Below are 25,974 nucleotides of genomic sequence, written 5' to 3' on the forward strand. Positions count from 1 at the left end.
CTCTTAAACAAGCTTATCCAGAAATTATTTGAAAACTCTATTAGTGTCTCATAAAAATAGTGAATACAAAAACAAGTTTACGTTAATCAAGTTAATACATTAACTATAGCATGTACTAACATACATGTGGCCATTAACACATGAATCCTCATGACTCTTGTCATAGTTAAGATTAGCCCTTGATTAATTTCTGATTAGTCCATGCTTTCATTTAGTTCATTTTGGACTAACTATCAATTCAGATACTAACACATGATTAATCATGTGGCCCTATTGTAAAGTGTTACCAAATTTATTTATAAGGAAAATCACTAATGAGTCAATTCATTGATTGGCTTCAAATCATATAATTGGAAAGGTACTGAAATTTTACATACAAATTAGACTGTCAGTTTTAAACTTTTGTACGGATTATGCTGTCAAGTTTCAAGCTTATTTATTTAAATTACACACACTAATATAAATTAAACATTTGTGACATGACTTGAGAGAAATCAATTTAAAAAAATCCATAAATGAATGCAAATCAACACTAAATAAAGAAGACAAATAAAGGCTCAAATCTGAAATAGTGACATCACTGAAATAATACCAAAACAGTAACAATATTGGCATAGCAAACCCTACTTTGATCTAAATTACCTTGATCTGAATTAAATATTAAAATTTAAACAATTACTTTTGATATAGCATCTGCAGCTCTGGGGGTTCTGGATTAGTGGTGGTCCTGACTTACATAGATAGCTTCTCTGATCACAGTTCATTTTCAGGGAGAGGGGTGCAATCACATAAAAGTTGAGTGTGTAACTGAGAGATGGGTGCAAGGACACTGTCATGTGCCCATATTGCTTATGCCAGCATGGATTATTGCATTTCATGATCTTTTACTATATATTATTCCTGCTTAACAACATTGCAAAAATGCACTAAATTACCAATAGATTATCAATATCAGTCCAGGTTTGAGAGATATTCTCTTGCCTTTTCCTTCATCATATCACTCTAGCTCCATTTCATCCACACACAGGCCATAGGTCCTAGTCTTTTACCTTCATTCACATCTTTAAATGGGCTGGATACTATGTGCATGTGTAATTCATAGTAAGTTTGTAATGATGTGCCCCTTCGAAGTCATGACATGAAGATGTATCAACAGCTCATGAGCTAATGTTAGTACATGAGTACTTAATAATGAGTTAATTATTATGAGCCCCTTCAAGTAATTTTTTTAAGTTGCATTAATAGTTCATGAGCTGATGTTAGTGAAGCAGTAGTTAATAAATTTTAAATGTTACATTAAAAATTGTTTTCGAAGTATTATTAAACACAATCTACAATGGGGTACAAAGTTGTTCAAGAGATGAAAGCAGCATTATATTTCCTTTGCGGTGGAGAAAGTTGCTTACGTGTACATGGGGTAAAGAGTAACCGCTAAAGCCCTGTTCATACCGAGATGATTTTCGCAGCATGAAAAATGGTCCGTTCAACGCCCCAGTGGCTGTCTAAGACATCGAATAGAAACATAAACGCTGCATTTGTGTCTTCGTCAGCACCCGCTTGCACCACTTGCTGGTGAGGCGGATGCAGGTAAAGCTTATGCATCGTTACTCTACTGCTTTTCCTGCATTTCCCGTATGTGCTCAATTGAATATCATTTGTGGAAGCGAATTTGTAAAGCAAAATAAAATTAACCAAAATTTGCCTGTCGAATATTATAGGTGATATTTTTAAACAAACTGAATAATTTAGAAATGAACTTTGGAAGGTGAACTTTCTGCACACATCTCTTCAGTTATGCACTATACTTTTACTTTCATTCTTTATAAAAGAGTCCAGTTGATTTGAAGTTTAAGGTAGCCGTTATCAACACATGAATCCTCATGACTCCATTCTTAGCTAATTGTAGCCCTTTATTAATTCCATGCTTTCACTCACCATTAGTTCATGGTGAAATAACTATTAATTCAGATCCTAATACATGATTAATCAGGTACTCTTATTGTAAAGCGTTACCATAAATGTACACAAACCTCTCACCAGCCAGGCTACTGTGGGACAAATTAAATTCTCAGTGATAAGTGCATGCATCGCCATTCAAAGCTGACCTTTAAAGAACATAATGTAATCCTAACCCTTATCTAAACTGTAATAATAGTAACTATTTTAGCATTATACATGTGTTCTATCCATCCACCCATCCATCTTCTATACAGCTTTATCCTTTTCAGGGTCACGGGGAAACCTGGAGCCTATCCCAGGGAGCATTGGGCACAAGGCGAGGTACACAAGGACAGGGTGCCAATCCATCACAGGGCACAATCACACACATTCGCACACCCATTCATACACTACGGACACTTTTGTACATGCCAATCAGCCTACCATGCATGTCTTTGGAAAACAGAAGTACCCAGAGAAAACCCCCGCAGCACGGGGATAACATGCAAACTCCGCACACACAGGGCCACAGTGGGAATCGAACCCCCGACCCTGGAGGTGTTAACCACTAAGCCACCATGCGCCCTATACATGTCTTTAATAAATCAATTAGATAGAGTAGAAACCTGGACATTTATCTTCAAAGATAGTCTTTAAAGAACATGTTAATGTAACCCTAACCCTTACCTAAACTGTAATAATAATAATGATAATAGTAAATATTTTAGCATTATACATGTGTTTAATAAATCAATTAGATAGAGTAGAAACCTGGACATTTATCTTCAAAAACTGAACAAACGATGACCTGTTTAGGCTCCTCTTTAAGCATTCTTTAGCTTCTTTTGTCCTTAAACAGTAGATGACTGGATTGATCATAGGGGGAAGCAGGCTGTACAACATAATAACAAGTATTTGTATATCAGCGTTGATGTGTATACCTAAACTGGAGGATAAATAATTTAAACACCGTGGTAAAAAAAAGAGGGTGATAATTATAAGCTGAGAACTGCATGTGGAGAGAGTTTTTAGCCGTCCACGTGTGGATGAAGTTCGAAACACTGTCACAATAATAGAACCATAAGAGAACAAAATAAATGCTAGTGGTGTGAGCAGCATAACCAGAGCTGAAACTAGAGCTGGAAATGCATAGGGTGTTCTGTCAATGCATGCAAGCTTCGTGACAGACACATGGTCACAGTAGCATTGGATGACTGTGTTGGAAGCACAATAAGGAAGAGAGGTTGCCCTGATTACCGTAGTCAAGACAGTGGGCTCAGCTAACAGCCAGGATGCAACACATAAACCCAAGATAGTGGATTCTTTGACAATATTAACATATCTGAGTGGATTACAGACTGCCACATATCTATCAAAGGCCATGACTGCTAGCACCAATGCATTAACTGTAGCAAAATAATGCACAAATTGCATCTGAATAAAGCAGCCAGCAAATGAAATGGAGCCATCACCAAACCAATATCTTGCAATAATCTTGGGTAAAGTTGTGGTGCTAAACAGCACATCTGATGCAGCAAGATTTAACATGATATAATACATAGGTTTTTGAAGACTTTTTTCTCTTAGAAATAATGTAAAAAATGTACAATTTCCTATTAAGGTGCATACATAAACAAAAAACATAACCACTGAGACAAGACCATAGTAATTAGGGGGAAGTCCAGGAAAACCTAGAATGACAAAATTCTTAACATTGGTAATGTTTTCTTCCGGCATGATGCTTTGATGTTCAGATGTCAGATGGAAAGACAGGGTTGATGTAACCTAGTGCACAGAAACATTTTTAACTAAACTCAAATTTGGATAGAGCTTATGCATAAAATACATCATATGCATTTTATCAACAACATATTCAGCTTTGGTCAATTCATAAAGTAAAGTAGTTCTTCAAATAGAAAATAATTACCAAATGATTTGTATAATTTTACGTTAAATGAAAATTGACTATATCAAAATAAACATTTCAGTGGTGATATCAAAATGCATAGCACTAAAAAATAATCTTTGACAATAAAACAAATCACAATAAATTTTACCTCTCCAATCTAGTTCACAATTTTAGTGTACATTCTGCAGCTGAAGACATTCAATCAGTAAAAGATTTCTTTCATTTAGTGAGTAGTGAGTACTTTCCACTCTTCATACTGACTATACACCTGGAGTTACCTCCTTCAGGTTGAGAGATGTTGTCATCAGCCCATGTAACAACATCATTTTATATCCAGGATCCCTGCTGACGTTATCATGCGATGCAATGTTATAGTAGTAATAAAAACTCAGATTCTCTGAGTCTGACTTGTTTATCATCGACTTTCCTCACTTATTTTCTTGAGCTTCAATGGCCTACTTCACATACTTTTAGTATGAGTAGTGTGTACACATTGAGAATCTCAGTGAGCTGTAGTGTAATATTTATGCTCAAATTATGTATTATTATTATTATTATTAGAAAAAAAAATTGGCTGGTTTTGAGGAGTCTGTACTGGAATGGCTCACTGACATGAGATACCTCATGGTGTCAATAATTGTGATGAAGGCACATTTATGTCTGACTTTTCATGAAACCCAGTGTATAAACTACAATAAACTACAATTTAATTCTCAACCACACTTATGACTCATGCATTTCAATGTAGATTTCTACTTTTGTACATTGACTTTAACCAATCCTGGGCATCTGTGAGCTCAAGTAGACAGAAAAAAAAAAAAAGAAAAAAAAATTACAAAACGTTTTATAAAAAAAAAAGTTATTATTATTTTATTATTTTATTTATTTTTTAATTTTTACAAAAAAACTTTTTTTCTTCTTGAGTTTTGTGCAACTGAAAAAAAGTTACAACATATAAAAACTTTTTTTTTTTCAGTTGAGAAAAACGTTGTTTATACAGTTTTTGTTTTATTGTTCCACAGATCAATTGTTTCAGGACAATGTCAGATAACATTTACTTCTGAGAGTGTTATGCTGCTCTGTGATGCAGCAATAGTAGCAGTTTGAAAAGATGCAATTTGCTGGATTCAAGTGTTTTGCAGGAACCATGTGTTATCCTTCATCCTGATGACACAAACAGTGTGAGATTTGTGAAGAAAACCCCCCAAAAACAGTCAGTGACATCACCAACCACCTCCACAGGGCAGCTGTGAAGTTATCACAATATGACATGCGAAGAAGACTTTGAGTGAAAAAATATAGAGGCCATACTACAAGATGCAAACCACTCAGCAGTAAGAATCAGAAAGCCAGATTAGAATTCAAAAAGAAATACTAAGATGAGCCACAAAAGTTCTGGAACCAAGATTGACCTCTACCAAAGTGCTGGAAAGGCCAAAGCGTAGAGAAAAAAAAGGATCTGCTCATGATCCAAAACATAAAAAACATCATCTGTGAAACACAGTGGAGGTAGTGTCACGGCTTGGGCTCACTAATCTTTATTGATAATGTAACTCGTGATGGTAGCAGCAGAATGAATTAAGAAGTTTACAGGTACATTTTGTTTACCAATTTACAGAGAAATGCATCAAATTAATTGGGAGGAACTTTATCATGCAGCAAGACAATGATCCAAAACATGCTTCCATTTCAACAAAGGACTTTAGCAGGGGAAAAAGTGGAAGGTTTTAGACTGGCCAAGTCAATCACCAGACCTTAACCTAATTGAGCAAGCATTTTAAATCCTGACGAGGAGACTGAAAGGAGAAATCCCCTGAAAAACAACTGAAAGAGGTTGTGGTAAAAGCCTGGAAATGCATCACAAATGAAGAAACCAACAATTTGTTGATGTCAGTGAGTCACAAGCTAGTGTAGTTATTGCAAGCAAGGGATATGCAACCAAATATAAAGTGTTATTTACTTGAATTTACTTCAAGAATTATTTGTTCCAATACATTTGTTTGCCTAAAAATTGGATGGCCTGATAAAAAAAGGTTATATGTTTTATGGTTTTATGTTGTTTAAGACATCTAGATGTAAAGACCAAGAAATAACAGCTGAAATCCTAAAACTTCATCCCATATCCATCTTTTGATCTCAAACCCAAATGTCTTTACTGTATAGCACAAACAAATGAATTGGCCTTGCTGTTCCAATTGTTTCAGAGGGGTCTGTATTTGGCTCATATACCATGCTTCTTTAATGACAGTGGACCTTATTCATCAAAGTTGTGTAGAACCGATGCAAATTTGTGTGCAAACAATGATGTTTGATCTACATTTGATTGAAACATCAAAATGAGCATGATTTGAGTGGGAAAAAAAATAATCATCTTTATTAACAATTTTATGCATGTTTACATGCCCTGAAATGAGCCAATGTTTGACAATCATAAAATCTTGACAATCATAAAGTATTTGGCAATAGGTTAATCCTACTTACGAATTCAGGTTTATTTATTGTCTGATGAATTAATAACAGCTGAAATTATGTAGACAAAAAGATTAAATTGGCTTTTCCCATTAAATCACTATTTAATTTATCTTTATACTGCATGTGTGGCCCTTAATGAGCGGGGTTCGTATAAATTGGTTTGTGCTTGTTTCATAAAATCTCACATGTAATCAGTACATGTAATCATGTAAATAGGCCTCAAAATGGACAAATTCCCAGTCTCCTGCACTAGAGTGGCTATTGGGATTTTGAGTGATTTCTCTTATTATTCCCCATAGGATAAATCTACTAATATTCAAATTAAATTAAATGTATTCCCCATGCTCTGAATTAAAAATGTGGGTTTCTTTATTTATAAATAGTATGAGACACTTGCTACGGGGTCTGAAAAAAGAATTGTAGTTGGTGCAACATTCCTATTCAAGTGTAAAAGTACAAGACCAAACATTAAGCATGATGTTACAGGTAATTCCGTCAATGAATCATTTGTAGTTACAATAAAGTATATCCGTCTCTCCATCTGTCCCTCCACCCTGGTGGATATATTATTATTATTATTATTATTATTATTATTATTATTAATAATAATAATAATAATAATAATAATAATATCAACAACAACAATAATAATAAGAATAATAAAATCAACACTATTATTTGAAAGGGAAAAGGTTTTAGTCTGAACTTTTAAACTTGACACCTTGGGACACAATCCCTTTAGAAACTTGCTTTATGATCACATGGTTCCAGCTGATGTGAAACAGGGGATTTCATTTGAAAATATACCAATATAGACACACCAGAACACAAACAGAAAGAGTTTACTAATTAGTCCCTTTCCCTGTAGTCTTCATTAGCTACATGTTTACCAGTCATTATAACTGGATGCCCTTGAGAGGACCAGTACACAGTGCTACAGCTTTCTGTTAGGTGAAATCATAATAGAGCTACAAACACACACACACACACACACACACACACACACACACACACACACACACACACACCTCATTATTTTTGTTTCTGACAATCTGAAAGGGAACAGACAAACACTACACTGGGTCTAAATGGCTTTAAATTGACTGGCATTAACTGATATATGTTATAAAATGATATGATTGATGTTTTATCTAGTTTCAGTACTAGGACTACTACTTCTACTACTACTACTAATGCAGGCTGTGGAAGAGGCACACTCCAGAAGTAGATGTTTTTCACAATTTTCTCAACAATTTTCCCAATATACCCTGAAGTTTCTGAAATGCAAATATTTCCCAAGTTTTAGCTCCTTCTTAAATGGAAAGCCAGAACATCTTTCTTCACCAATGTGCATTGTTACACAGTATGGCTATGACAGTGCAGCAGCTCCATGGGAAAGTGATCATGTTATAATCATGTGACTGATCATGTTACAGATGCAATTTTGAAAACTAAGTTGCGCTGCCATATACTGTCTGGAGAAAATTAGCTTTTTCCTAGCCACCCTTCCATGAAAGCCATTTTTGTTCAGTCTTTTTTTAATTGCACCATCATATACATAAACATATAACGTGCTTACAGAGGCCTGCATGTCATATGGTGTAGTCCTTGGGTTTTTCTTTTTATCTCTGAGCATTAAATGGTCTGACCTTGTATTGAATTTTCTGGGATGCCTTCTCCTGGGAATACTGGCAACTGTCTTGAAGGCTCTCTATTTGTAAACAATCCTTCTCACTATACAATGGTGAATTTCAAGTTGTTTGGATATAACCATTCCCAGATTAATGAGCAGCAACAATTGCTTCTCTGTGGTCATGGCTAATGTCATTTCTTCTTGGCATGATGTAGACACACACCTGGGTGCTCCAGAACAGCAAACTTTGTCATAAGACAAAATGTTCTGACACTACATTTAAAAGATGCCAGGCCAAATTATTTTTATTATTTTATGGTCAAACAGAAAATAGTGGCTTAACACTGCTGTCTGCATGATTGTTCTGCATACGTTTATCCAAGATTTTTTTCAGATGTCTGATCCAATTAAAAAATTAGTACAAAAGTGCAAATCTTGTTCTTTTTCAATTTAAATAAGATTTTCTGATTCATTAGTATTCGTAAACTTGATGGGGATGCAACAACACATTACCTCAGTACTTTAAGGCTCTATATGTAATTTTGGTCAAAAAATATTTAACCACATCATCACATCCTATTTGAAACACTGACAGAAAGCACAGGCTTGAAGCATGGATATCATGGGCTGGATGAGAAAGTAGCTTTCAGCTATAGTTGCGCCACGTTAGCTCTATGAGAGCAATACAATATAAACATTATGTAAATATATCATCCATCCATCCATCTTCTATACCGCTTATCCTTCCTTCAGGGTCACGGAGAAACCTGGAGCCTATCCCAGGGAGCATGGGGCACAAGGCGGGGTACACCCTGGACAGGGTGCCAATCCATCGCAGGGCACAATCACACACATACTCACACACCCATTCATACACTACGGGCACTTTGGACATGCCAATCAGCCTACCATGAATGTCTTTGGACTGGGGGAGGAAACCGGAGTACCCGGAGGAAACCCCCGCAGCACGGGGAGAACATGCAAACTCTGCACACACAGGGCCACGGTGGGAGTCGAACCCCCAACCCTGGAGGCGTGAGGCGAACGTGCTAACCACTAAGACACCGATGTAAATATACACAACAGTTAAATTACAGGTCTACTGCACTCACTGGTTTTATAATATATAAATCTTCTGGCATATTATAAAGCCTTCAGCACAGCAGAAAGATAATATTGTGGTTACCAATAGATAACTTCAGATAGCATTAAATATTACTGTCATTATTAAGATAAACTAAATTTAGGAATGTAAACATGGACCAAAAGTCAGCTAGCATGTAATACATGTTTATGTGGTTGCACAGAAATCTTTACTGAATGCTCTGTTATATTTTAATGTTGTTAAGCCTAGGGTCACTTCGGCATGTGGAGTCATGTGGGCCGGGGATTGAACAGCAATCTCTGCTATTTGTAGACAACCAGCTCTACTACCTGAGCCACAGCCACAGCAGGGGTAAAAATAAATATCAGTACTTTAATTTTTGCTCTTCAACAGCTTTTTACCCAGATTTAATTTAATTTACTTTAATACAAAGGTCACAAGCAGGCCTACAAGCAGTTGCAGTAACATACTGCATATTAAAATACTTCATATGTACTTCATATGTTCATATGCATTATATTTACTATACGGTGTCAGAGATTCCTGAAATTGGATTTATACTAAAAATCATTATCCAAATATTTCAAATTCATCAAAGACTCAAATAGCAAAAAAGCAAATACAGTTTATTTTAATGATGTCAATATTGAAATATTAAATGCAATATACAGGTGCATCTCAAAACATTTTTATATCTTGGAAATGTTCATTTGTTTTCAGTAATTTAATTCAAATTGTGGAACTTTCATGTATTCTAGATTCATTATACATAAAGTGAAATATTTCAAGACTTTTTTTTTTTTGTTTTAATCTTGATGGTTACAGCTCATGGAAATGAGATACTGGAAAAAAAGGTCACAGTTACAATAACTTAAGACACTAAAGAGACCTTTCAACTGACTCTGAAAACACCAGAAGAAAGATGCCTAGGGTTCCTGCTCACCTGCATGAACATGCCATAGGCCTGCTGCAGGGAGGCTTGAGTACTGCAGATGTGGCCAGAGCAATAAACTGCAATATCCATAATGTAAGACGCCTAAGACTACTGCTGCGTGGAGACAGGAAGGACATCTGATCATTCTTACAGTGGCAAATCATGTGTCCAGAGCTTCAGCATAAAGTCAAGTTCCTGTCTGAGGTCGAAGAGGCGGCCTCCCAAACCAAGTTCCTGTCCGAGGTCAAAGAGGTGGCCTCCTAAGCCATGTTCCTGTCCCAGGTCGACGAAGTGGCCTCCCAAGCCACATTCCTGTCCCAGGTCGATGAGGCGACCTTCCACGCCACGTCCCTGTCCCAGGTCGACGAGTTGGCCTCCCACGCCACGTCCCTGTCCCAGGTCGCAGACATGGACAACCAAGTTCAGCCTGCAGAGTAAATGGAGAATGACGCTCAGCCTCTCTGCGGGACTGAGGACTCCGCTCAGCATCCATATATAGCTGAGGACGTCACTCAACCTCCTTGTTTAGCTGAGGCAGTTTCTCTGCCTCCTGAGGACATTGCTCCACACTCAAGAAAGGCCAACGAGAAGGCCCACCAAATCAAGCACCTGTCGAAAGCTGACGACACAACTTTCCAGGCCTGAGTCTTGCCTAATGACCCCAGTGAACCAGCCCCAGCCACATGTCTGCTCCTCGAGGAACCTACTACTTGTTGAACAATGCCTGCATTGGAACCTGTGGGGCTGTGAAGACATTTTGCCCAGATGGCAAGGACCACCAGGGAGGGAGTTTATTTTGCTGCTTGGGTGGGTTCTGTCATATCACAGTAAACCAGTGACTACATTTCCCATCCTGCACTGCGGCCTACAAACATGGCCACCATGCACAGTAAAATCCCTAGTGTTGAATTAACACCCAGAGTGTTTATATGAGTCCAGTGGACTCATATAAACACTGTAGGGTGTGAATTCAACACTGTAGGTGTTAAATCCACAATTGTGATTTTGCTGTGTGGACCACAATTCCCACTACTCTCACTAATCACATCCTCCCAGAAATCTCATCCTAATCACACACACCTGCATCCAATCTCACACAATCAGACCACATATAAGAGACTGTTTGAACACTAGTCTTTGCGAAGTATTGAGTGTATTCACCATGCCAAGCCATTTTTCATCGGCTTCTGTGTCATGGTTTTTGATCTCGCTTCTAGTTTCTTGTTTTGCCTTGCCTTGTTTATGTCCATTTGCTGATTGCCTGACCATTTGCCTGTTTTTGGACCACGCTTTTGATTCACGATTTGGATTTGTTTGCCTGCCTCTCTTTAATAAAACTCTTACCTGCATTTGCATTCATTCTCAACTCCATTACATGACAGCTTTCAAATATTTACATCAGGTATAGCTACTCCGGAGTGATCTCTTCAATCATTGTATCAATGACCCCCTACCATAACTAGCCTCAAGTTCCAGCTGAAATCTCTTTACAGCTTTCTTGTATAGATATGTATATGAATAGATCAGAGGTCGGGAACCTTTTCAGCTGGCAGAGCCATAAAATTAAAAAAAGTTATGATTTTTCTTTAAAGAGCTAGAGAAAAAAAATGTTGATCTGTACTATTATTGCATAATTATAAAAAATGGTAATGTAATAAAGGCCATTTGGTAATTTGTGTGTTCTTGACCCAACAGCCTGCACTTCACGTAACAGGCCTGTAAGTGGCAACTGGATGTTATTTAACCAATTATGATAGTTCCATCAAATGGTAAATCAATACATTTATTCGTTTACATTTCTTGTACTGAATACAAGATTCAGTACATAAGTAAGAGTAAAGTGAACCCTACTTACCATCAATGCGACTTCCAAATATGCAAATTTCTATGTCCGTTCAGACTGGAAAGAACAATACTCGTCTTTTTTCTTTCTTTTAGCCATGTCACTTTTGCTAAAAAAAAAAAAAAAATGTAAACAGACTGGCTATGTAGTTTTCTAACGATTTATAAATTAGACTGGGAAATTACCGCTCTGCTCCACACTGTCCAGTAAAATTTGAGCTTGTTGTGCAACAGCTTGGTGTATACATGGCAAACAGGCATCGATTATAAATTATGTAATATTTTAAAATATGTTTTATAGTTTTAATTGAATTGACACACTAGCTTTCATGATTCCTATTTTTCCTGTCGTTGAGCCATAGGCAATCACTGAAGGCCATAGGTTCCTGACCCCTGGGATAGATGGTAGAAGTTGCCTTTTTTGTATTGAGTGTGTTGGGCCATCTGGAGATACTAAGGTGTTTGATTATGGAGAAATGCTATTGTCATTATACCTAGTACAGCTTCAGTGTGAGCTCAGGCATTAAAACAGAAACCAGGTCTGCTACAGTACTACAGTGTGAAGTGTTCCTTGCTGATGTGACCCTCCAAAATAAACTGATTGTATTTCTCGCTCAACATTGAGCAAACATTCATAGCTCACTGCCTCAACCAGAGCATGTTAACATAGCATGTTAACAAATCATTAGTTTTGTAGCTTGCCTAAATTCTACATCAAGGAACTAGCTAGTTAACGCTAGATATGAAGGTCAGAATTTTACTGAGGTGTTGCCATGGCATCCTTGATGTTTTAATCATAAAATCTTAATTTCTCTCTAATATTAATGCTCTATGAGTTTCTATGAGATATGTATTATATACAACCCAGTCTCACAAACATTCACATGCAACTCATTTGCAGCATCTTCTATAAGTTGAATACCAACGTCCTTTCATGAACATACATTGCGTAGAAACACATCAAACCTTCACTGGAATGCTCTGCATGTTACATTCTGCATCAGTGTATTTTAACTAAGTCCACCTCTACCACTAAGCTATTTGAAAAAAAAAAAAAAAAAAATTAAAAATCAACATTAAATAAATATTTTTTCCTCTATATTTAACATATTTAAAGTTTTTACTTTTTACTTACAAAGCAATTGCTTGCTAGCAGTAGTCAGCTAGCTATCTGGGATTCCTGAACATTAGCCCAACGAGTGTACTGTTTTTCCTAGTACTCAAACCAGGAAATCTCACTAAAGAGCCACTGTGTCACTGCTGTAAGACACGAGCAGGCACGTTTACACCAGACACATTGATGGTTACATTTTTTATTTTGGCTGGAGTGTGACTTTTCATTTTATCATTTATATTATAATGAAATAACTGCTGAGTATTTAAGTAATGTATTTGTAACATTAAAAACTTGTTAATAAAGTTGTGTAATCTAGATGTCATGTAATGGGGTTGGAGAAGGTGCAAGTGCAAAACAAAACACTAGACAGGCTGGTGTCTGGATACTTATGGGCATGTGCTGTATATTAATCTGTCAACTAGATGCAGTGTGGGGGAATACGTATTCAGACACTTTTGTTTTTATTATTTAATATCCTTGCATATATCCACAAATTTTACAACATAAACACACACACACACACACACACACAATTCCCTGGCTGGAATTATGACTCTGGATTATGACTGATTATTATTATGATGTATTATAGCTAAATTGACCCTGGAGGAAACTGGGTGACTAATTTTAGACCTACCTATAGTGTTGGAAAAAGAAACATATCTGATAAACCAATCAGGTGATTCCAACTGAATTATATAAAGAGCATTAGACAGTCTGTTTTGGATTGATGGGTACTGTGCTCTTTTGCCTGTTTCTATTTCTTTGGACTCTGAGGAACTGCTTAGCACTCATACTTTGAAGGACTTGAAGCAGTGAAAACAATTGTGGACTCTTGTTAAATATTTCTATATTAAAAGTAGCTTGTGTATCGTGTTCACTATTAAAGAGCGCAGTAGGTCATGGTTCAAAATGTTTCCAGAAAAAACATCAATGAATTTGTTTTTACAGGATTTGACACTTTAGAAAAGCCAGTGGTGGTTGGTATTGTCATACTTACTGTATACATTCTTGTAATGCTTGCTAACTTGGCAAACATATGCTTTATTGTCATTGATAAACGTCTACACCAGCCAATGTATGTCTTCATCTGCAATTTGGCAATTGTAGATATGCTTTACTGTACATGTTCATGTCCAACTATGATAAGCATCCTTATAGTTGGCTTTAAAAACATATCTTATGTACCATGCATCTTTCAGATGTATAGTTTTGGATTAGGATTTGTGATGGAGGTGTTTACTATTTCTGTCATGGCTTTTGACCGATTAATTGCCATAATCAAGCCACTGCGCTACCATTCAATTCTCACAAACGTACGTTGTGTTATTCTCACTTTCTTGCTGTGGATTCTGGGATCTGCTGCAATAACAATTGTGCCTGGTACTGCAGTTCCTTTACCATTATGCTCCCCAATTATAAAGTATATTTTTTGTGATTATGCAGCTGTTGTCAGAGCCACATGTGTAGATCCAAACCCATATTTTGATTTGATGTCAAGTTTCACCTTTTTCCTGTTGTTTGGAACATTCGGTTTCGTTTGTTTAACTTATCTTAAGATAGTTATTGTTGTTGTCAAAATGACCTCAAAAGGTAGCAAGAAAAAAGTGTTTCAAACTTGTTTAAGTCATTTATTAGTGATAATCTGCTATTATGGACCTGTATTCATTCTAGCAGTCCTGACCAGGGTTGGGGTATCCTTATCACTTGAAGAACGAAATGGTCTGAGAATTGGGACAATTCTAGGTCCTTCTTTAGTAAATCCCTTTATATATTGTTTTAGAACTAAAGAGATTAGAAATAAAATATTAAGAATTGTGTCCAAAGAACCAACTGAATAAAAAAAATGTGGGACTTTTTTTTTGTGTATGTCTGTAAGATCACCTCTTATTAGCTTAGCGGCACCTTACACTGACCAAGAGAATGTGGAGAATTTCTGTGTTCTCTATATGGTACATGCTCAAAAAGGTATTGCTTAAGGTCTGTTTATAACTCCATATACAACAAGGAAAGATAAAACAAATTGAAAGTATATTGGTCAGTTTTCTTCTTTTTTCTTGGATTGTGGAAACAATATGCAAGTCAGACTTTCATGGTACATTGGTGTACATGCAAATAAAGTGACTAGACTCAGGAACTGTTATGTCAAATGCAGAAAAACAGCAACATTGCCAAAAACTCATTCTTTCATTCATCTTCAGTAATTTCTTCATCAGGGTCAGGGTGGGCCAAATGTTCAACAAAAATAAATAAATACAAATAAAAGAGACAAACACAAGGATCCATATGTGTGGACTTAAGTTTACACTTGAATCATATCCAACATTTCTATTTGTAGTGCAGTTTGGAGTGCTGGAGCTGTGGATTCAGCAAAGGGACAGCACATATTCTGGTTCCTCCACAATAGTAATAAAAAAACAAAGAGAAAATAAATTACAAACACTTTAACAAATAAGAAATAACAGACCAGTAACAAAACCAAGTAACAACCTGGTCAGTAGTTATGATAAACAGCATCCTAGCACATTCATTACACATGCAAATCCACAATGGGTATGCATACGTTCATGCTGTGACTTCAGTGTTTTCAAAAATATGTGTTTGCTCTGTTCAGACAAAAACAGTGAAAACTGGTTTGTAAAATTTCTGCACCAAAAAAGCTTTATTTTCAGTTATCCAAAATGCAGTTGACTCACAATGGGTGGTCCGCTTGCTGCCACTATTGTTGGGGCCCAGTTATGAACCTAATGGAGTGCTCGGATCTATATAATCAAATTGTCTTGTATCAAGCAAAGAAATCTGCCAATGGGGCAAGCCTATTTTGCTTGGCTAGAATTCTTACAACTGGCACACACACACAAAAAAAATCAAATCATCAAAAGACTGTAATTGGCATTAAAACTAGATAGAAATGCCAAAATTTAAGCAAGTTGTGGTTATTACAAGCAATGGGAACTCAGTTATTTAAGATAGCCTTACTTAAAATGAGTATTTCGGTCCCTTAATTTAAGATTAATAATTAGCAAAACAAAACAAAACAAACAAACAAAAAAAAACAACCTTACATTAAGACACAATTTCTACAAACAGCATAATAAATATGTGACCGTGATTAGATTTACCACCAGGAACACATTTAAAGGGTTCTTTTATTTTAATTTATTCAGCAATTAATTTGAAAAGTTATTTGACTATAGTGCTGCAAATTTAGTTGGCAAAAACTGCATTCACATCTGGAACAAAAATTTTCAGAACTGATAATAAAACCCTTACTTTCTCCCTCAGTTCGCTCTTTTTTTAAAATTTAACAAACCTATGTGCAATTTATACCATCATTTCAAATATGTTGCACCGGACGGGGTATATTATCACCAGACGTGGTAATCACAAATTAAACTATGCAAGACCAAACCATTTCTACTAGTTACATCTGACAATATAGCAGTGGGACTAATTTTATTTAAACAATATATATTAATAATGAAAAAAATAAATAAATACATTCTTTATATTCATATATAATATTCATATATATATAATATCATATATAATAATATTCATATTGCCCACAACAATAATGAAATAACACACAAAATAATGAGCTCCTGCACCACACAATACCTTCAATGCACAGGAGATTAAACTCCCAACATTTTAAAACCACAGAAAATGACAAATAACATAAGATTCAGAAAGTAATTTAAAGTGAAATGTAGGCTATAGCATCACGAACTACCAAAGGAAAATAAAATAAATTAAAAAATAACCTTGCACCGCATTGGCATTGCATTATACCAAGGACATTACATGCGACATATCAATATGGTTTCTCAATATGATATTTCTTTGTCATAACACAAGAAAACATACATCCAGAAGTGGTATTTAATCAAAATATTGTCATGAACTATTACATTTACCAAACAATCCCAAAAGAACACTTCTGGGAACGAGAATACCCACTCCGTCATACCGAGGGAACGGCCTGTTCAAAAAGACCCAAGCCCGAGGGTCACTGTAAGACACTCAAGCCCGGGGTGCAATGAATATCCAGGCTGTAATAACAAATGAATGTGTGTGGCATAGACCACCCTGCAGCAGCACACACATCCTGTAAGGATACACCTTTGGACAAAGCCTTCGTGGAGGTGACCGCCCTAGTGGAATGCGCCCTTATGCCCAGAGGTGTAGTGAGACTGCGCGCCTCATAAGCGATAGAGGTTGCTTCCACTATCCAATTAGAGATGTGCTGCTTTGACACAGCATCAACTCTACTGTCGCTGCCAAAGCAGACCAGCAGCTGCTCCGACTTACGCCACTGGCTGGAGCGGTGGACCTAAGTACAAAGAGCCCTTACTGGACACAGCAGGTACATTCTCTCTTGTTCCGGTGTGGAGAATGGAGGAGGGCAGAAAGCCTACTACACCACAGGGTGGGCAGCTGATGTAGGCACTTTAGGAATATAATCCGCCATAGGATACAGGAAGGCCTTGGCTCATCCAGGGGTAAAGTCAAGGCAGGAAGGGGGCAACTGAGAGAGCTTGTAGATCTCCTACTCGCTTGAGAGATGTCAGGGCCAGCAGAAGAGCTACCTTTAGAGTCAGATGCTTCTCAGAGGCTGAGTCTAAGGGCACAAATGGGGCCCCTGACAGACCTTCCAGGACCACAGAAAGGTCCCAGGAAGGTATGCGCGGCCTGCAAATGGGCCTCAGCCACCTGACACCACGCATAAACCTTGAAGTTAGAGGATGTTGCCCCACAGAGGCTCCATCAACAGGGGCGGGGCTGGCCAAAATGGCGGCCATGTAAACCCTGATTGTAGAAGGAGCCCACCCCACTGAGAAACGTTCTTGTAAGAACTCCAGGACTGTAGCTATTGCACACTTCACTGGGTCTACAGTGGATCCCTGCGGATGTGAATCTCCGAAGGAGTGCCATCTAGCAGGGATATTATCTCTGAGAACCATATTCGAGCTGGCCAATAAGGTGCTACTACACACCCCTAGAGTGTGACCCAAGGCTAGAAACCAGGCACACTCAAATTCTCAGAGCACGTAGGCATCGCCGTGTGACACTGATTATTCTCAGAGGGTTCGTCCTTGGATGAAACTCCCATCTTCTTAGCCACCACTGAATGGTGTCCTGTGCCATAGGCCTATAAGCTCCAAAAGTCTTGCAAGATCCAGCTTTATCTTGCTCAGCGTTGATAGGATTGACCCTACACGTGTTGGGGATAGAAATGCCCTCATCGTAGTAGAATCCTTATAACCCCTAGAAAAGTTGTCCATTGCACTGGAGAAAGCATAGTTTTCTGAGGTTCAACTTGAGCCCCAAGCTCTTCATGTGGGCGAGAACAACATCTCGATGTTGAACCACCAGTTCCCTGGATCGTGCTAGAATTAACCAGTCGTCCAGGTAGTTTAGTACACAGATGCCCTGGAGTCACAATGGAGCCAGAATGACATCCATGCACTTTGTGAAGGTGCGAGGGGATAAAGCTAGTGATATTTCTATGTGGAAATATGCACCATTTAGATCTATCGTCACAAACCAGTCCTCAAACTGAATCTGTGGAAACTTCAGGCTCTGGTCTGTGCCGACAACTGTGGTGAGCAAACCTCTGAGCCAGGTGGGTCGAGTTCTAAACTGGACCTGGTACCCTTTTCTACTGTAGACAGAACCCATGGAGACACATTTGGCAGTAGTTTCCATGCTGCCAGACGGTCTTTTAGTGACGTTAACTATTCCACATTCTACTGGAGGGAAAGCATCAGATTTTCGTTGCCCTGTGACAGCTCGCTGACCAAAGAACACTGAAAACTTGGGACAGCCTTGGCTAGGGGAGGCCCTACAGTAGCACTGGGGGCTAACTGCCCTAACAACCTCATGTCCCCTGATACGTCCTTCCATGGGCCCTCAGGACCGCGCTTCTTTGCCTGCTTGGCCTTTATGACCATTCTCAGATCAGGCCTAGTAGCAGACCGTGACTGTGGCCACCCAGTTCCCCTGGCTGTCTGCGGGGGTTGGCGGGCTGCCATACTCCCCTTCTGTGTCTCCTTCGCACTAGTGCTGGCCCGGGCTCAACACAACAGGGAAGGAACTGGCTGTAGGCCTGCAACATTATCATTGTGTGCAGTGACCCACAAGCAAGACTACTACTGCATAGGCCTTGCCCACCAATGCCATGGTGGCCTTACATGGTGGCTTGGATGGCAAAGCCGGCCCCCCTAATTACCTGCCGTCGATGGAGAGAGGTAGCTCGCAAGCGTCTAATCCACCTTAAGTATAGCTATATAGCCATGCCATTCATTCCCCACAATGGCTGAATAATCCAACATCGTGGGGTTATAAATATGGCTTATGCATGGTTTTCCTCCAACAGCCTGATATTTTGTGATGCACTTCTGGAAGAAAGGGGAGTTTCTGCAACGTGAGGGGTTTATTTTCACTGGGGAAAAAAGGCTCATCCAGCCTTAGTAATCACTTCAAGCAGCTCTTTATTTGCTGCTCACAGTTTTTAGCACATCCTTCTAGCTCCTTGGAGTCAGAGAGGACTTATTATTATTATTATTATTATTATTATTATTATTATTATTATTATGTGTGTGTGTGTGTGTTTCCTCTCTCTTTTTTTCCCTTTTGGCTTTCCATAGCGGAAGGAGAAGTCGCGATGCGAGCTCCAAAATCCAGCGGAGAGCCGAACCCGGAAGACAGAGCAAGAGATAGAGCAGCGCTTGTCTCCGACTCCTCTTCCAGATCCATAAGAGATCCCCTGAACCTGAGACGGCTAGCTGCCTCGGCAGCGGTCGGCCCAGATCCGCGAGGCTCTGAAAGCCAACTCGCTTCAGCTTCCGAGAAGAACACGATCTGTAGGCATTACCATGCGCAGCCTTTCGAGGCTGCCATCGCCTGCTACAACCCCTAGACACTTCACCCAGAAAGTGTGCACTACTCCCCGTGATGAAACGGGAGCAAGCCGTAACACACTTCCTGAATTCTCTCACTCATATTTTTCTCTCTCACTCATTCCTTTTTTTTTTTAAAGGGATAGAACAGTCCAGAGATTTTGAGAAAAGATAGAGCGGAAATGAAATGTCTTTTGTTTCTTTACACAAACAACCGCCACGCAGTCTTTCGCTGAAGATAATAAGGCTGATTGCGCGGTTCACAGGTGCCATATTTATATCACGCGACGCGCTTAATTGCCACGTCACCTGATCATGGCAGGCCTATGAAAGACATGATTTTTACACAAGCTTCAGATGCCGGTCACGCGCGAGAGGCGCTCCCATAGTGTTATGTTAAACACAACTAAATGTAAAAAGAGAACTACAGCTGTATATAGGGGTAATTATTATAGGTACCACAGGTGTGAGTGATCAGTGGGACATGTGACATGGTCATGGTCATGTGATGTGTTGGGGCTGATGGGTAATGTAGTTCAGTGTGGATTTCAGCATAACCATGACACCTGCTTCATTGAAAAATGTAAGTTGTGCAAGTGGTATTAATCTTAAAATAAGGAGAAAAAAAAAAAATCTTGTTCCTCTGCTGGGATATTATGCAAACCATTGTTGTAGCTTGTTACTGGTTACATCTAGCTCAATATTAGCTGGAAGATCTTAATAAGACAAAGATAGACATATTTTTTTTTTAAATGAGATTACTTTACTTTTCTAATGTAAAACATGTTTGACATTATTATTATTTTTTACACAAAAAAATAACTCATTTCCAGAAACAAGGCTTTTTCCCCTTTCATGAAATGTCTTTTTTGCCATGTTGGGGCAATTATCACAGGAGAATTTTGCTTTAGGTGCAGGTGTAAATATACCACCTCACTCTCCTGAAACCATGGAGAGCTGGCTCCTGTGGCTCTGGCAATGGTGGTTCTTGAGAGGGAGGAGCTGGAACTAGAGGTAAGTTTAAGCTCCTTGAACATGAAAAAAAAAAGTGGTTTGAGATGAACTCAAGGGTCTGCTTGACATGGGTGTAATCTATGAGTTCCACAATCACTGGAGCAACCTGGTGGTCTTGGTGCCCAAGGCCAATATTATGAGGTTTATAATTATCAACATTATTAGATTTTTATTGTTATATTTCTTTACTTCATATTTGCTCTCATTTGTTTATTTATGCTATTGGTTTTGATTGCTTAACTGCAAATCAAGCATTTCACGTTGTTACATTATGCAGAAATTTAAATGCACTCCTACCAGATAAGTTTGATTGCACAGATACACCAAAAATGAAACTAAGAAATAAGGAAACTGTCTGTGGAATTTGCATTCACTCATTTTGTGATTAGATTTTACTGTACACAAACTGAATAATAACCATGTGAATTATGTATTTCAAATTGGACAACCTATCCAAGTAACACCGAAATTATGCATGCATGCTCTCCAAAACTGCTACAAACCTAGTCTACTGCCTTCTGACTGCAATCACGTGGTCAGGTCAATCTTTTTACCTCTCCTAAAGTGTAGTGCATTGGGAATAGTTCTGAAGGGGCATCATGTATTTGGTGAGACCACTGAGCTCAAGCATACAGAATTATATAAAAACCAGGAAACTTTTCCCTAGACCACATCTTACCATTTTGGCAGAAGAAGTGGACTGGATGCCTTATACAGCATTACAGTAGCAGAACTCTACAGTACTGGAGGACTGGAAGTACAGTTCCAGTCTCACTTTAAGTACTATTATAGTGTCACTTTAATGAATTTTGGAATAACAGAGGCACTTTAAATAACAACTTGAAAGACTGCTGGACAACAGATTGTTAATTCCTTATTGAAGATAACATTTTAAATATCTTAAAATTAAACATGGCTCAAAATGTTTCCAGAAAAACAATCAACGAATTTGTTATCACAGGATTTGATAATTTTGAAAAACCAATGATTCTTGGAATTGTCATACTTACTGTATACATTCTTGTCATGCTTGGGAACCTGGCAAACATATGCTTTATTGTTATGGATAAACATCTACACCAGCCAATGTATCTCTTCATTTGCAATTTAGCAATAGTAGACATGCTCTATTGTACATGTTCATGTCCAACTATGATAGGGAACCTTTTAGTTGGCTTTAAAACTATATCTTATATACCATGCATTATTCAGATGTTTGTGTTTGGTTTAGGCTTTGTGATGGAGGTGTTTACTATTTCTGTCATGGCTTTTGACCGATTACTTGCCATAATCAAGCCACTGCGCTACCCTTCAATTCTGACAAATGTTCGTTCTGTTATTCTCACTTCTTTCTTGTGGATTCTAGGTACTGCTACAGTAGCTGTCGGGCCTGGAGCTGTTATTTCTCTACCATTTTGTTTCACAACACTTAAATTCTTGTTTTGTGACTATGGATCTGTTGTCAGAGCCACTTGTGTAGATCCTAACCCATATTTTGATTTGATGGCAATTTTAACTTTTTTTCTGCTGTTTGGGACATTCAGTTTCATCTGTGGGTCTTACATAATGATAGTTATTGTTGTTGTCAAAATGACCTCAAAAGGTAGCAAGAAAAAAGTGTTTAACACATGCTTTAATCATTTGATAGTTGTAGTGTGCTATTATGGCCCTGCTTTTATTATAAACGTTTTAACTAGAACAGGTATAGTTCTCACAATAGAGGAGCGACATGGGCTCAGAATTGGCACCATTCTTGGTCCGTCCTTAGTAAATCCTTTCATATATTCTTTTAGAACCAAAGAGATCAGAGACAAAATCTTGAGAATTGTGTCTAAAGTTGGACCAACCAAAGAATAATGTGGTTGAAAATATGCTGTTTTTACTTTTTTTAACACTTACATAAAGAGTGAGTAAAGGCTCATAGGCCCACAAAGCATATACAGTGTAAAAGCAGGAGTGTGTGTCTGTGTAGAATTCTGAACTGATGTCAGTCAGTAATCTTCATGAATGACCTATTTAACTTGGAATTATGGTTTATCAGAATTTAGATTAGATTTAGAACAGATTTTAACTCTGCTCATATCTGTTAATATTTATATGAAGCTAAGCATGTAATGCAAAAGAATGATTAATTTGTGTATAGTGCAAGCATACTGGATGTGTTTCTCAAACAAATAAACACATTTTCTACCTCAGAACTGTATAGACACTTAACTCATTTTATTCAAGCTGTAGATTAATTTTCTATGGGCAGATGAGTATGTAAGGAAAGTAAATGTAGCCTGCAATCAATTTAACGGTGACATTGCATTTAGGAAAATGAAAATGAAATTAAATAAATCTGAAAATTAAAATCTGAAAATGTTATCCTACTCTGCAATGTCAAGTATTAAGTACAGCATGTACAACATTCACTAGCTTAGACTCTATACACACAATCTAGGAACAGGGCATATCAGAGAAATTCAATTCAATTTTCAATTACATTTTATTTGTATAGTGCTGTTAACAATGGATATTGTCTCAAAGCAGCTTTACAGAAATATATAAACAAAGGATACAGATTTTAAGTGTGTGAATTTATCCCTTAAAAAAAGAAAAAAGTAGTAGTAGTAATAATAATAATAATAATAATAATAATAATAATAATACTTTAGATACATCAAGACACAGTAATACATGGAATAAAACATTCATTTTTCTTCATTAAGAAAGTCCCAGAGAAAAGACCAAGTGTGCCAAAAAAATGTCAGATCTGTGATGAAGATAATAGGTAGGTTTTTCTAATGGCAAAAAAGTAGCAGCCTGTCTCATCCACAATTTGACAGATGGTATCTGTGAAGTTGACCACAACAACAGTATACATTTTTTTTTTTACCCAGACACGTACAAAGGTTCAGTACAAGCACAGCACCATCAAGATTTACAACTGTACAATTCAAGAGATAGACAGTCGGAGACATGGTAAAAGTCTTTCCAATAATCTTTTCTATAATTTTGTGAATGTCTTTCATGTAGGTCTTAATCTTTTTGCAATACCAAAATGTATACATCACTGTACCAGTGGCTGCTTTAGACTTAAAACATAATTGGTGGTGTTGGGGAAAATTATGTGGAGACGTACTGGTGTAAAATAAGTCCTATGGATGAATTTAAAATTTTTGTTCATGAGCCAAAATTTAAGTACCCTTCAGAAAAACCTTTATCATTCCGCTTATCATTAAAAGGACACCAAGTTTGCTTTTCCCATCTCCATTAGAGAGTCAAACATTGATAAACTACTGTAACATTTGACTGCATAGTTAAAATTTAAGATATCCTCCTCTTAGTACCACCTGAGGAGAAAAACTTCTTTTCTTCTTCAGTATGAACAAAGTGCATTTATCTACTCTCATTTGAGACTCCAATAAGACACCAATAAGTGGTGTAACTGAATAAACTTACAAAAATCTTTACTAGACAGTTTAAATTCTTCATTAATCTGCTTAAAAGTTAATGGACATAGATAGATCGTATGTATACTATAAATAAAAGGCAGATAACATAACATACTTGGAACACCTGAAACAGTAACTTCGTGTTCAGAACCAAAGAGATCAGAAACAAAATTGTCTATAAAGTTGGACCAACCAAAGAATAATGTGGGGATAAATATGCTGTTTTAACTTCAATTTAACATTTACATAAAGAGTGAGTAAAGGCACATAGGCCTACAAAACATATACAATGTAAAAAAGGAGTGTGTCCATGTAGTATTTTGAACAACTGATGTCAGTCTTCAGTAATCTTCATGAATGACTGATTTAATTTGGAAATACTGTATGGTTTATCAGAATATTTTAACACTGTTCATATCTGTTAATATTTGTATGAAGCTTAGCATTTACTATAAAGCAATTAGTTTGTGTGTAGTGAAAAGTTCTGCAAGTATACTGGCTGTTTATCAAACAAATAAACTCATTCTATTTCAGAACCCTACAGGCAATTACAGTGGTGCTTGAATGTTTGTGAACCCTTTAAGATTTTCTATATATCTGCATAAATATGACCTAAAACATCAGATTTTCACACAAGTCCTAAAAGTAGACAAAGAGAACCTGTGGCACTCAGGGCTGAGACAGGCAGAACACAGACACTCAGGAGGCAGAGATGGTGCAAAGAGGTGGGTGGTTTTATTAAAATTCAGGTGAACGCATGGAGGTGCAGAGGTTTTGAGCTGGTGCATGTGGGCCGCTGTCTTCCCGAACTGGGGCATGGTGAACAGGGCGGTGCTGCAAGGAGGAGGGACCCAGGAGGCTTGGCCGAGGCTGTGGGTGTCAGCAAGAAGCGTAGCACAGTCTGGGAGTTTCTTCTTGGCTCTCGGCATTGTCTGCGTCTGTAAATGGCGAGAGGTAGCGACATGTCACAAACTGTGTTTCTGAAGTGAGAACTCACCATGCTGTGTCTGCTGCTTCCATTTATTGCTGCTCCAATCATCCACTGCCAGCCGTGTGTTTCTGCCAGTATTTACAATCAATGGGATAACAATAATTATGAGTAACTCTGTATTTAGGGGTGCTTATTAAAGGTACCACAGGTGTGAGTGATCAGTGGGACATGTGTATTGGGGCTGATGGGTAATGTAGTTCAGTGTATATTTTAGCATAACCATGACACCTGCTTCATTGAAAAATGTAAGTTGTGCAAGTGGTAGTAATCTTAAAATAAGGGGGAAAAAATCTCTGCTGGGATATTATGCAAACCATTGTTGTACATTTTACCGGTTAAATCTAGCTCAATATTAGCTGGAAGATCTTAAGACAAAGCTTGATATATTTTCTTAATATGAGATTACTTTACTTTTCTAATGTAAAACATGCTTGACTATATTATTTTTCTTTTACACAAAAAATAAGACTCCTTTCCCAGAAACAAGGCTTTTTTGCCTTTCTTGAAATGTCCTTTTTGGGTCAATTATCACAAGAGAATTTGGTTCAGGTGCAGGTGTAAATATACCACCTCAATCTCCTGAAACCATGGAGAGGTGGTTCCTGTGGCTCTGGAGATGGTGGTTCCCGAGAGGGAGGAGCTGGAACCAGAGGAAGTCTAAGCTCCCTGAACATGAA

The 25,974-nt window shown here is 37.7% G+C and overlaps 3 protein-coding genes across 3 annotated transcripts; 2 read left to right on the forward strand and 1 right to left on the reverse strand.

The window, feature by feature from the left end:
• Nucleotides 1-1,730: 1,730 nt before the first annotated feature.
• On the reverse strand, nucleotides 1,731-3,796 carry LOC128621301 (olfactory receptor 2AT4-like). Its single transcript, XM_053646965.1, has one exon. The coding sequence runs from the start codon at nucleotides 3,673-3,675 to the stop codon at nucleotides 2,689-2,691; it is 987 nt and encodes a 328-aa protein (XP_053502940.1). The 5' UTR covers nucleotides 3,676-3,796; the 3' UTR covers nucleotides 1,731-2,688.
• A 10,056-nt stretch (nucleotides 3,797-13,852) lies between these two features.
• Nucleotides 13,853-14,791, forward strand: LOC128621074 (olfactory receptor-like protein OLF3). The gene has a single exon (XM_053646553.1). It carries the CDS (start codon nucleotides 13,853-13,855, stop codon nucleotides 14,789-14,791), a length of 939 nt encoding a protein of 312 aa, XP_053502528.1.
• A 6,990-nt stretch (nucleotides 14,792-21,781) lies between these two features.
• LOC128621075 (olfactory receptor 11H6-like) lies at nucleotides 21,782-22,726 on the forward strand. Its single transcript, XM_053646554.1, has one exon. It carries the CDS (start codon nucleotides 21,782-21,784, stop codon nucleotides 22,724-22,726), a length of 945 nt encoding a protein of 314 aa, XP_053502529.1.
• The last annotated feature ends 3,248 nt before the right edge of the window (nucleotides 22,727-25,974 follow it).

This window comes from Ictalurus furcatus, chromosome 17 (assembly GCF_023375685.1).
Source record: "Ictalurus furcatus strain D&B chromosome 17, Billie_1.0, whole genome shotgun sequence".
Taxonomy (NCBI): Eukaryota; Metazoa; Chordata; class Actinopteri; order Siluriformes; family Ictaluridae; genus Ictalurus; species Ictalurus furcatus.

Excerpts from the sequence above, each read along its gene's own strand:
- LOC128621301 (XM_053646965.1), bottom strand. The coding sequence starts at position 3,675 with ATGCCGGAAGAAAACATTACCAATGTTAAGAATTTTGTCATTCTAGGT.
- LOC128621074 (XM_053646553.1), top strand. The coding sequence starts at position 13,853 with ATGGTTCAAAATGTTTCCAGAAAAAACATCAATGAATTTGTTTTTACA.
- LOC128621075 (XM_053646554.1), top strand. The coding sequence starts at position 21,782 with ATGGCTCAAAATGTTTCCAGAAAAACAATCAACGAATTTGTTATCACA.